The following is a 12,994-nucleotide window of genomic DNA, read 5'->3' on the forward strand; positions in this document are numbered from 1 at the left end:
GTTATTCATAGTTTTAATATTATGATAAAATCAATTATTATAGCATGATTAATTTTAGTATTAAGTGTTGTTATAAAATTAATTTTCATAGCATTATGATATTAGTTTTTCAGGACCTAGTGATGAACTGTACAAGAGAATTGAGTGAGGGAATCATTGAAAATAGTCATCAGGTTTTTGCTTTATTCAAATCTATGTAGACATTTTTAGCAGAGATAAAACAACTTATCAAGGAAAATTGGTTGAAGGAGAGAATTAGTTAGAAATTTATATTTTGATATATGCTGAGTTTAAAGATATTGTTTCCATAATGAGATTACCATTAAACATTGACTATATAGGTCTGGAGTGCAAGAAAATAGTATGGATTAGAATTCATCAGCATTGAATTAAGCTAGGCTAATTGACAGCAGCAAACATTTTCCAGCCATCCTCACTAATATCGGTAGTTTATCATAACAAGAGTGCTTCTTCCCCACATAGCCTGGGAAGATTTCTAGTAGTATCCATTGCATAGAAATCGAAGATGTGAACCATTCTGCAGCACACAAAACAACTCCCCAAAGTAAGAAATTATTTGGCTCCAAATGTCAATAGTAGTAAGGTTTCAAGTTTTTGCTGGAGGGTCTTATCATACCCCTCATGCTGAATAGACCAGAACATGGAGAAAAGTGGCTTTTATTAGTGAAACTCAGATGTGGAAAATAACTCTTTCTCTCTCTGATGAGGTTAATTGCACAGCTACAGACAGCAAGAAGTTTAATCTAAGTGAAAAGTTGGCAAACCATAGCCCACAGAAAAAAATCCAGCCTGCTGCCTATTCCTTAAGTGATGGCTGATTGCAATAGTCGTGTCTATTTGTTCACATATCATCTATACATATTTTGATGTCATTGTGGCAGTAGATCAAATAACTAGCAAAGTCTAGTTTTAATTGAAAACCTATGGTATATCAAGAATAAAAGCAAAATAGATTGTGTTAGATGACTCTACGAGAAATGACATCATTGAAATTATGGTAAAAGATAATATTGCCCATGAAAAGTGTTTGGTAAGAAAGTAAAAGATTCTATAATTAAGCTTATAGTTAGTTTTTTATTAGCAACAAGAACACTGGACTTGGAAGGAAGACTAAACATAAAATTACATATCAAATATCAGTATCCTTTTTCCAGAGATCTTGATTTAAAACAAATAATTAGAAAATGCAATTTTAGCAAAGAATAGATTTGCAATCTTATACTAATTGTGAAAAATCTACATGTCCACATTTATTTCTAAAATTTTCCTCTGCTTTTTCTGGGGGATCGTTGATATTTCAAATTATTTTAAATGTCATGATCTTTTTGAACAACTGTTTTATAACAGTAGGAAATAGCTGAAGTAATGTTTTTAAGTGCAGCAGATATGAATGTCTATCTGCCAATGTGGATATATGCCAATTTGGGTACAATTTTTATAACATGATAATTTCTCCTTTTGCACCTTTATTTTCATGTGTGGCAGAAATTTGATCTGAATCCACACTTAGGTCTTGCTGTCTCAGTGCTGTCTCAGTGCTAGGTTGGGAAGGTTTGTGTAGCAGCCAGATTGTGGGCCCCACTCAGCCTGGGTCTAGTGTTGCATTTACAAAGATGACCATTTGTCTATGTTGTGTGATGCTGGGGCTAGAAGCCAGAAAAGCACTTAGGATACTTTGCCAGCTAGATTCTAATTAGATTTTGCCAATGGAAGACCCTGGTTGTAAGTGGGAGGGACAGGAAGGAGAAAAGATGCTCCAGAATGCTTCTAGTTTCTACTAACATCTCTTCAGAAGAAGAGAAAGTTGCCTCTAGCCTCCACCTTCTGTTGCACTGTCAGCATTAGGATAGTGTACTCCAGAAGTTCCTCTAATAACAATCTTGAGGAGCTTTCTCACAGGCTCATGCAATAGCCATGGGTAGGATGGTGTTCTAATCCAAGTTCCTAATTCAGGTAACTTCTCCTCCTCCCTCTGTTCTACCTCTGGGCATAGTATCTTCTTTTTCAGTTATTAATATTTGGGTGACACAGTGTCTCATTTCTGCTCTTTCAGTCTCCTTACACTCATTTGTCTTGTTCTTTTTTTTAAAAAAAAATACTCATTATTTGAAATCCTGGCAGAGTTTCTGAGTTAGTTTTTGGACTTTGATTGCCATTTGTTTCAGGTTTCTCCTTGTGTGCTGTATTCATCTTGGGAGGACCCTACCTTCCTGTGATTTATCTTGGCTGCTCCTCTGTGAGCTTCACACAGCAATTTCAGCTTTTTTGTTTCTGTTTGTACCTAGATCATGCTGCTTTACTTGTGTCACATTTCCAGTTATTTTTTTTAATCTGCGGGGCTGTGTAAGTATCATCTGCATATGTACCACATAGACAGTTCCTTTGCTTCTGCACAATGTTGAATTTTCTTCCCCTCTGACATTTTCTTTGGGATAATAACACGGTTAATTTGTATTAGAATTCTTGTCACAGAGACACAATACCTGTGTGGTAGATTATCTAAGGATCAATTATTAACACCCAGCTGAACTGAAGCAGTGTGGTACTGGATGTGAATGGCCCACTTCAAGAGCGTCAACAGAGGTTAAGGAGAACTGGAGGGGAAGATGGTGTGATGTTGATCCTCCTGGAGGAGCCTGTCACACTGGCTTTCCTGATTTGAACTCATTTGTTCTCATTGTCAGAGGAGCTTGAGTCCTTGCTGTCATTGAGGATTGTCGGAGGAACTCTGGTCCTCACCTCGAGCATTGCTGTCTGGCTCCAGTGTAGACCCCTCAGCCCATTGGCACAGACTCTTCATTCTCCTGGAACAGACCTTGTAGCTTCCACCATTGCGCTTGGGGCCTTTCCAGTAGAGACCCTTGATACAGACTTGTATGAGCCATTTCTGTGGGATCTAAGCCTCCAGTTAGACTTGTGGGGGCATTGTCATGGGCTCTAGGTCTTTAGATGGACTCATGCAGGACATCGCTATGGGATCCAGGCCCTCAGCTGGAGTCTTTGGGTTTCCTGTGTAAGGATAGAACTCTGGTCCTCTTCTGCATTTGACTTCCTGCATGAATATTATAAAATAATCCTATAAATTTTGTGCTTGTATTAAATCTATTTCCTTGTAAACCCTGACTACAATAACTGACTAACACCCATAATTTAAAGGAAGATAGATTTCATTTGACTCATGTTTTCCAGAAATTCAGTCCATCTTTTGCTGGTCAGAGAAGAAATATCATGGCAGAAGTGTAAAGATGAGCAAAGATACTTAGTTCAGGAGACCAGCATGCAGATCAGGGGAATAATACCAAAGAGGAAAGAACTAGGAAACATGTATGGTAACCAAGGTCACACCTCTGTGACCCACGAGCATGTATTACTAAGTGTTTCTTACTTCAGTGAAGTTGACTAATCCAGATAATGGTCATATTCTCTGTCATGAGATCCATATGCTCACCTCACCAACCAGAATCTGGTCCCATATATTAGAAGCAATGATAGCTAAGCTGTTTAACATTCTCCATTTCACTTTTCATCTCCCTAACTGTGGGCTATTTTCTAGCTTCCAGTGTGTGTGTATGTTTAGGAAGGAAAGCCCTGAGCTGATAAGATTTTAGTTCACAAGTCTTCCTTAGGCCCTGAGTTTTTGAAAATGAAAACTTGCGTAAAAGTTTGACTCTTTTGTTGCCTATCTTCTTTTGGGTCACTTTCCTGCAGCAATATGAGCAAAATATTAGTTGTTCCAAACTGCACAAAAAATGTAAGAATAACCAGAAATATAAGATTAACCTGTAAACTTTCAAACTAGAGTCCTGTCTGAATTTTTTTTCTTATAAAGTCCCTTTTCTCTTGATTTCTACCTCTCTCTTTCCTCAATCACAACCTTCTTCTTTGATTTCCCATCCTAAGAGAGCAATCTCTAGTTAAATAATAATTTGCTCAAACTCTAAGTGTTTAAGGCAATAGGTAACACTAACAGCACCAGCATGACTCCTGTTTGGCTTTAAGCGCTTCAGTCACTTTCATTCTGATAATAGTCCAGTGAGCAGGAAACCATTGACATCCTCATCTTACAGGTGGAAAACTGGGGAGGCCCAGAGGAGTTAAGCAAACACCAAGGCGACACAGTAGCAAGCGAAAGAGCTTCGATGCAAATCTGGGTAGTTTGGCTTTGGAGTTGAGACTTAGTCACGGAATTTTGTCACCTCCCACATATTGACTTGGTTTTGGTAGGAAGCTGACAAACCGATTATATAAAGAATTCTGGTACATTTAAAATATTTCATTGATCTAAAATGTTTCCAAAGAGGCTTGAAAAGAAGAAAATATAAAAGAATGATTTATATTATTCTGCTCACTTTAACAGGGATAATTTACTAACATATTGACTTTAAAAGCACTAGTTGACAGAAGGACAAATTCTTATCACTGTCCCACTCAGATCATCCTAGGCTCATGGGGCTAAATACATGTTCTGTCCTGCTCATCAAAGAGAACATATTCCCATGGAAGGAAAAAGCAAAAGTTAAAAAAAAAAAAAAAAAAAAAGGAAGAAAGAAAAACGCAAAAGCAATGACACAGCCAGGAAAAATGATCCCTGTGTTAAGATACCTGAAAAGAAGGCCAGAGAATATGTATTGTTACAGGGTCATGATCTTTTCAGAGAAAAAAATATGGAGCGATTTACAGGTTTCACCTATTTTTCTAAGCAGTCAAACTTAAGCCAAATTGCAACTCTACTGAAATAGCCAAGGTCACTGGTATTTAGATTGATTACTGAAACAGACATAGAAAAGATGTGTTTATGTAGAAATTTGACTCTTTCATAAAATTTAACTGTTTTCATTTTCATATTTATTCTGGGTAAATATGAGAGCCTTGAACAGTTTTTCTGTGGAAGTAATATTTAATCTGAAAATGATTTTTCATTTCTTTGTTATTATAGCACAGAATGTCTTGTAATCTACTTTTCTTTCCTGTAAACCATGATAATGGTTTAACTTCATTTTTACTTAAAATCTGATAAAGTCTTCTTTATTGTCATATTTTAAATACATATGTTCTCAATGAGTTTCCTGTTGTGGAAGTATTTTCTTACTCAAGTAAAGTTAATCATCCATAAATTACTATGAATGATTCAATTCAATCTGACTCAATTCACTGAGTGAAAGAAAAGAACACAATTAGAAGGTCTTTTGACCCATTCTGGATGAAAAACAAACACACACTGATTTATTCTTTTATTTAAAAAGTGTTCCATATCTATTATATACAAGGCAAAAGTTGGTATGTTAACAATGCCTATTAGGATATCATAATAAATAATGATCCTGAAGAGAACCAGTCCATCCATTCATTTATGCCCTAATGGCTGGGTAAGTTAAATGATGAGGCTGTCCATTTAAGGCTCTTAAAATGCCCCAACTTCTGGTAAATAATATGCACTGTAGTTATAGTTGTACTTTTTTGTTTCCAAGGCTAATAAATAGTAATACCCCATTGAAGTACTTAGAACCTGAACTAGTCACAACTAAGGGCAAAGAAATAAGCTGGTAATGTAAGCCAGGTATAATTTTTCATCTGGTCATTGGTGAACATTTGACATGGTATACAACTACATTAGGTACCTAGTAGATATGCATATAAAAATGCCATATTAAATACATATGTATTGTTAATAAATGAAATAAAAGAACATTTGTGTGGAAATTTCATTAAGGAAAACACAGTCCACATTATCCGTATGTTACTTCCTACTACTTATTAAATTCAATATTTATCTTTTTGTTTCATGTGTATATTTTACAATATAGGAAATTGGATGCGAGACAGAATAATTTATTTAGTGATCAAATTTGGAACTTGAGCAGAATCTTAGCTTTATTTTATTTTTGTTTCAAAATAATTTAAATCCATAAAAGTGGTAAATTTTAAAAATGCAACAAAGCATGTGAAATCACAATGCATTACTTTTATATTTCTTTAAGTGCTACTACTGCACAACTATGAAATTGCTCTATGTGGAATTCTTTTGTTGTGACTTCCATTAATTGAATTCAATCCAGAAAATTTAGATTTTTATTTTTTACAGATTTTCTGTTTCTGTACAACATTAAAGGGAAAAGATCAAAAGATTTTAAAAATTATTGTTTTGTAAAAATAGTCTTGCATGATCTCTACATGAAAATATTTGCACTGTGTCCTCCCAAATAAACATCCAATATTCCTTACTGGGTTATAATACGGTAAAAATTTTAAAAGTAATTAAAATATGTTAATGAAAAGATAATATTTTCATGCTAAACCAAGTGTTGGGAGTCCACACATTATTAAAATGATTTTTAACATAAACTTTGACCTATATTTTTATTTGCCTACATAAAGTTTGAAAATTCTTAACAGTAGAAAAGTCAGTACAACATGATACCAGTCAGGTTTCTTGACACAGACAGAGTTCTATGGGTCAAACTTTCACTCAATTAGCTCCTGGCCTTTGCAACCAGGAGCCTCTTGTTTTCAGTGCTTTAACTAAAGTATAGAAGCTATAAGAACAAGCTATAAAAAAAAGGAAGCATCTTAAAAGCAAAAGTCTTCTCTGATCAATCTGTTTTGTTTTCTTTATTGAACACAGACCTGAATGCTTTTGTGCCTCTAAAGGTTTAGAACACAGCTATCGGGCAGGTAGAAGAAGCACAAAGGTAGAAAAAGAACGGCTTTTGTTTTAACCTTACAATCATCAGCCACAGTGCTTCAAAGGGGCCTCCAGGAGTTCCCTGGTCTCATTTCCTACCTCAAGAGGCAGAACTTCCCGGAAAAATCACTGTTCCTGTTTCCATATATTTTTCAGGGATAACAGTACATTGTTTCTCATTCAGAGTCCAACAGTAGCAAAACTATGCAACCCACTCAGTGCAGTCTGTTTGTTTCCTTAAACCGTTAAACTGGTGATGTCAGAAGAACTGAAAGAAGAGTTCATTTGTACTCATATCGTGTCTGCTTTCTGAGTATCTACTTACCTATAAAGTGGATAAAGCAACCCACAAGTGGGTAAGAACATTATAGTCAGCAGGAGAGTTTTCTGGAATTTTAAAATACCACCAAGGCACTGGTATTAAGTAGTCTAGAGGTAACCACAACTTTTAGAACTGCTGTCACTTCATTGGACAAATATTCATGACTGTCCTTTGGAGTTCCCCAATTATTTATTCATGGATTAATTTTTATATTGATCTAATGCAAAGAGGCACTCTTGAGTTACAGGGAGCTAAGTCAAGAAGGACTGGCATTGTAAGCAATGGTGGCAGATTCCAGGTGGGTCATGCTTTCTAATCCCTAACTACAGAGCTGGATAAGAAAGTGCATCAGTTAAATGTGAAAAAGCATGTGCTGCTCTCCGAAGTCCAGAAGTGCTTAGAAACAGTGGTGTGTATAATTCGGAACAATAAACTACGTGCACAAAAGAATTTTTATCATAACATAAAATTAAAAAGTGACAATTTCATCACACAATTACACTGCTGTTTTCCTCCTCTCTCTCTCTCTCTCTTTTGATTTGTCCTTTTTTGTTTTATGTTTCATTTCCATTTTTTTTTTCTAAACATAGGATTGGGGGAGGATAATGATTGGTCCACTGAAGATTAGTCACCCTCAATGATATATTATTTTAGAAAAAATATCAGCAGCAAGACTCTCTGGAAATAGATTCTGTTTGATGTAGCTAGTCTGTCTTTTCTGTTTTTCCCTCTTTCACGGCAGCCTCTGAAGTTTTCCGCAGGGGGGCTTTCTCCGAGTTGGCATGTCCTTGGCCAGAATCTGCCGCTCCACCGTTTTTATGAGTAGTGTGTTTTTCCAAGTAGTTCAGCATCTCGCTGAGGACTGTCTGGAAAGTGCTTAGAGCTGCACATATTGCTGGAGTCCCAAAGCCATGAGTGATCAAACTAGAAATGAGAAGAGGTAGAAAAAACAGGTGAATAATTTGGAACAAGAAATTTCTACCTCATTTAGTCCAGAACATTCAATTGAACAAGAATTTCTTGTTTTCCTACATGTATCTGAGCATTGTGGAAGATATGACAGAATTCAATATTATCTGTAATCATAAGATGTATAGAACCTATAGTAAGTCCCAGACTTATGAATATTCCAGTTACTACATTTGCATGTATATTGTGTAAGACTCACTTTGATGACTTAGAAACAAATCCAAATTATGAAGAATTTTCTCAGAAAAGAACTCACTCATAAGTCCAGAAATGTATTTGGAGCTTGTCATTGATAAACTTGATATGCACTGATGATCAGCAAATCAGAGTATTTAATATATGACTTGATTTTCCACTGCATTAGAAAGTAGCCAGAAATGTAACTTTCTATGTGTAGGAGTCATCTGGCCTTCAAAAGTGTTATATATACCTTTATGGGAATAAGCCAAACTTGTCCTTTTATTAGGTCTATAGGTTGTCACTATCTTTCCTCTGAATGTTTTACAAAGCTTGCTCTATGCCTCAGTCATAATTAACATAGATTTTAAACACTATTAATCTATGATCACTTAAAAATAGTTCAGGTTTATATAATTATTTGCATCAAAATTGTAATATATCTCTAAATTCAGATGTATATATATAAATCTTTTCTGCATTATCATTTACTATTGAGCAGAAAACCTGATTTCAACTGTTTTCTATAATGATATAGGTACTAGCAGTGAACTCATATGATTTAGGATCCATCAGAGAGTCAGGACAATAAATGAAATTGTTTAGAATATTGGAAGAAGTAACTACGATAGCATTCACAAAATAACTGAGGGAAGCCATCCCTTAATATCCAGATACTGGACCCTAGACATATATTGCTCAGTGTTTCATGTTTTATTTGTTTAGAGCTCATTATACTATTAAAAAGTTTTATTTTCATCCATGTTGCAACATCCTCTTGGTTATGACTCATCTCTCTATCAATAGATGAATATATAGTACCTACTTTAATTGTGGATTGACATTAAAGTTTATAACCACTATTTGAATTACAAATATAACCCAGGCCCTGAATTCTTTATATTTATATACAGTCTTTATCTTTATATAACACATCATAAAATATTAGCTGTGACACTAAGAATTAGATGTTATTGTTTCTATTTTATAGATGATTAACTACAGCTAAAGGATTGAATTGATAATTTACCAAAGATATTAGATATTACCTACTGCCTCTCCACTTATGTTTCATTCAGGATAAAATTTTTATGCCTTGTATTTTTGCATTTCTATTAGTAGTTTTAGTTCAGTTTCTCTGACATAGTTTCTGTGGCCTTCCTTGTAACTCTGAAAAGTGAAGATTTTTCTCACTCATTTTCTGATCTAATAGCAGGAGTTTTAAAATCAAGTACAAAGTGGATAGGTCTGTATAAAATGTCTTCTTTAACCATGTTATCAAAGCACTTGCTGCCACATTGAAAGATACCTCCCAACTGATGGGCTCTCTTGCTTCCAAAAATGCAAACCTGATCATCGCCAGGTTGTATAGTCACCTTTATTCTGGAAGGAGCATCAGATTTACAAAATCATCACGTTGGTTCTTTGTGGCTTGGGAAGTTTATTTAACCTTCTAAGCTGGCAATGGCTTTAGTAGGATATCTACAAGATTCTTTCCAATGTGAAGATGGTGGATCAATAAGAAGCAAGGTAAAGAGCCTCTCTGAGAGAAACATCTCAGACACTAGAATTTACCACCATGGAGAAGACTAGACAAAAAGAGAAGGCTTCAGTTGACTGCTCCCTACCAAGAGCAGATTGCTGAGATCTGTTTGTGTTGGATTACACCCCTGGTAGGGACTCAATAGCCAGGGACAAAACTGCCCCTGAAGCTGTCCTGAACCAGCTCTGTTCAAAGGCACACACTAATGTGGTGAAGGTCCCCGCTGGTTGACTGGCTTGAAAGGGAGTGGCCAGTCTACACCACCCCTGCTTGCACCTCAGTGATCAACAGCAAACTGGAGAGGGCAGCAATCCCTAGCCAGCATGCTTTAGAAGAACTCTAACCAGTACAGAAAGGGGCTGGGACCTCCACAATTCACCTATATGGAAGAAACCAGAAACATGACAAGAGAAAGAAATAAGAAATGTCCTCTAGCCACCAACCCAGGGAATATGGGTCCAGGAGAGGTAAATACAGAAAAGATCCAGGGCAACAAGCATGCAATATCAGACACAGCATCAGCTGACATAAAAAAATAGCTTCATGACATTATAGATGAATATAAAACTGAAATACTAATAAAAGTAAAGCAAGATTTAAGATGATTAATAAAAGAAATGCTAAGCACCTCTCAAGAAGACAGAGATGGAAGAATGGAGGAACACAGAAAAAGAATATTTTAAAAATCTAAAATACATGAAACAAATTCAAAGTGGTTACCAGAAAATTAAAAATACCATTGAAAACTGGCAAAATTGCCTGAAAGAAACTAAAGATAGATTAACAAAACTTGAAGATAGACTTTCAATGTGTGATCATGAAAGGAAAGATCTCTTAAAAATAACAAGGAAACAGGAAGTAACAATACAATGGCTAGAAGATGACAAGAGGATCTATAACTTAAGAATAAAACATGTAAGTGAAGAAGCAGGGGTAAACACAAATAAAATACAAGGGCTATTCACAGAAATAATTAAGGAAAACTTTCCAAGCATAGGAAAAGGAAACGATATTCACTTATATGAGGCATATAGAAATCCAGCCAGCTACAACCAAAACAGATCTACACCCACACATATAATAATCAAGACCCCAGAAATTCATCCAAAGAACAGAATATTAAAAGCAGTCAGAGAAAAGAAACAGATCACCTATAAAGAAAAATCTATCAAAATCACGACAGACTTCTCAACACAAACCATTAAATCAAAAAGAGCTTGGCGTGAAGTATTCCAAACCCTGAAAGAACCTCCAACCCAGATTGGTATACCCTGCAAAACTGTCTCTCAAAATTAATGGAGAAACAAGATGCTTCCATGACAAAGAGGAACTGGGGTAGTTTGTGACCACCAATTCAACCCTACAAAAAAATACTGAAGGTCATTCTAGAGAGAGAGAAAAAAATCACCAAAATCCCAGCAATAGTGGCAGAGAGGCCTCATTGAATGGGGCAGATAGTGGAATGAAGGAGAAAAGTAGACAACCAACAGCAGAAAAATAGCATAGCAGAGATGAGGCAGAGAAGACTGGCTATAATCTCTATCACAGATGGAATGTATCCATCTGTGTATCACTTGATACACTAACAAAAAGAAACACAGGCAGAGTAGATCAGGAGATAGGGTCCATCGAGTGCTCTGTATAGCAAATATAATTAACTTGAAAGAGGGTTTATGAACCAAAAATCAAATATGAGAAAACAATGTTCTATGTGACAGACAACCAGAAAGAATTAGGGGCTGTTCATCCAGCAACTGCAGATAGGCTGGAAAGATATGACACTTTTGTGCAGAGGTGAATCACTCAGCTATAATGAGGGAAAACCTTGAGGCTTTTGTAAGTAAAGGAACACAACTTAAGATCAAACCCAGGGGTAAAAAGGTTCAGAACCACTTAGGTAAATAGTGAGTTTCTCCCTAATCTAAAAACTAAAAGACTTAGTGTGACCCAAAGTGTACAATGTACCCTGAGAAAATGAAAGGGATGAAATTGTCTAAGAAAGGAAGCCAGAGAACATTGATAATAATGTATCAGGATTTAAAATCCACATTATTCTCATTGCTCTGTTTAGTTTGATTATATTCTGTTCCACTCTGTCTACTTGTACTAGATTTGAGAGCACAGACAGCTATTCCAAAAATAGCAGTATATACTATGGTAACCATCCCTTAATTTCCTATTAACTCAATCTGAAATCCTGTGTAACTTACACTGTCTTATTATGACTGATCTTATTTGAATCATATTTGTTATATTACTGTTTTGTGTTGACTGATTTTATTTGAATCTGTTATGTTAGATAGTATGAAGTCTGAGAGTACAGGCAAATACCCTGAAGAGAAGAAGATTCACTAGGATAACCATTCTAGTTTGACTATATTACCTGCTTTTGAAGCTTTATAATGTTTCCAATTCGTTGTTTTTATTAATATTGTTATGCACTGCTATGTTCAGTTGCACTATGCCTGATGATATAGAGGATTCTATTGAAGATAAGAAACATCATAGTAACTATTGTAGATCCCTGGTATTGTGGTTTTACATGTCTTTTTCATTGTGTGTTTTTCTAGGAATCTGTTTTATTTTGTCTTGTTTTGTTTTGTTTTTCCCTCTAATACAAAAGGGATCGATATACGTGTAGAAACTCATTCATGCATAGAACTTCTAAAAAAGTTTATGAGAACTGATTGTATACTGCACAATGAAATGAACAACTACTTTGAAGAAAAAGAGACACTACGGTACTCAGTGCTGATTTTGTAGCATTATGATGTGAAATCCAGCAATATTATTATTCTTTGTTCAGAGTAATTTTAGTCTGTTTTGTTTTATTTAGTTTCAACATATTGAAGGTATGGACAGCTATTTTGAAGAGAATAAGAAACATTATGGCAGCCATTGTTGACTTCCTTGTTGTCTGGTCTTGGAGATGTAAAATGCCTTCGTCATTTTGTTCTGATCAGTTTTATACTATTTTGTTTTGTATGAATTCACTGTATGTGAAGATATGGACAACTATTTGGAAGAAAACAAGAGCTATATGATAGACATGAAAATCTACAGTCGTCTTGCTTTGAAATCTGTGTCTCTTACACTGTTTTTTTATGATCTGTTTTGTTGTTTAATTTTACCCTCTTTAAAATAAAAAAAATGTTCTTTCCAATTCTAAGCATCATTTTAAAAGTGTTAATTCTTTTTTTTTTTTTTTTTTTTTTTTTTTTTGTACCAGGGATCAAACTCATGACCTCATGCTTGCCAGGCAGTCACTTAAGCCACTGAA

At 35.3% G+C, this 12,994-nt stretch overlaps 1 protein-coding gene across 2 annotated transcripts in view; it reads right to left on the bottom strand.

Annotated features, from left to right (window-relative positions):
• Window positions 1-5,239: 5,239 nt before the first annotated feature.
• Window positions 5,240-12,994, bottom strand: part of Tfap2d (transcription factor AP-2 delta) — a 59,932-nt gene continuing 52,177 nt past the window's right edge. For both annotated transcript variants that reach the window (XM_063233120.1, XM_063233119.1), the window contains one exon: window positions 5,240-7,949. In XM_063233120.1, coding sequence (XP_063089190.1) covers window positions 7,730-7,949 — 220 coding nt within the window. In that variant the 3' untranslated portion in view covers window positions 5,240-7,729. The remainder of the gene's footprint in view (window positions 7,950-12,994) is intronic.

The sequence above is a fragment of the Cavia porcellus genome, unplaced genomic scaffold (genome assembly GCF_034190915.1).
Source record: "Cavia porcellus strain 051 isolate PalLab524CR breed Dunkin Hartley unplaced genomic scaffold, mCavPor4.1 scaffold_22, whole genome shotgun sequence".
Taxonomy (NCBI): Eukaryota; Metazoa; Chordata; class Mammalia; order Rodentia; family Caviidae; genus Cavia; species Cavia porcellus.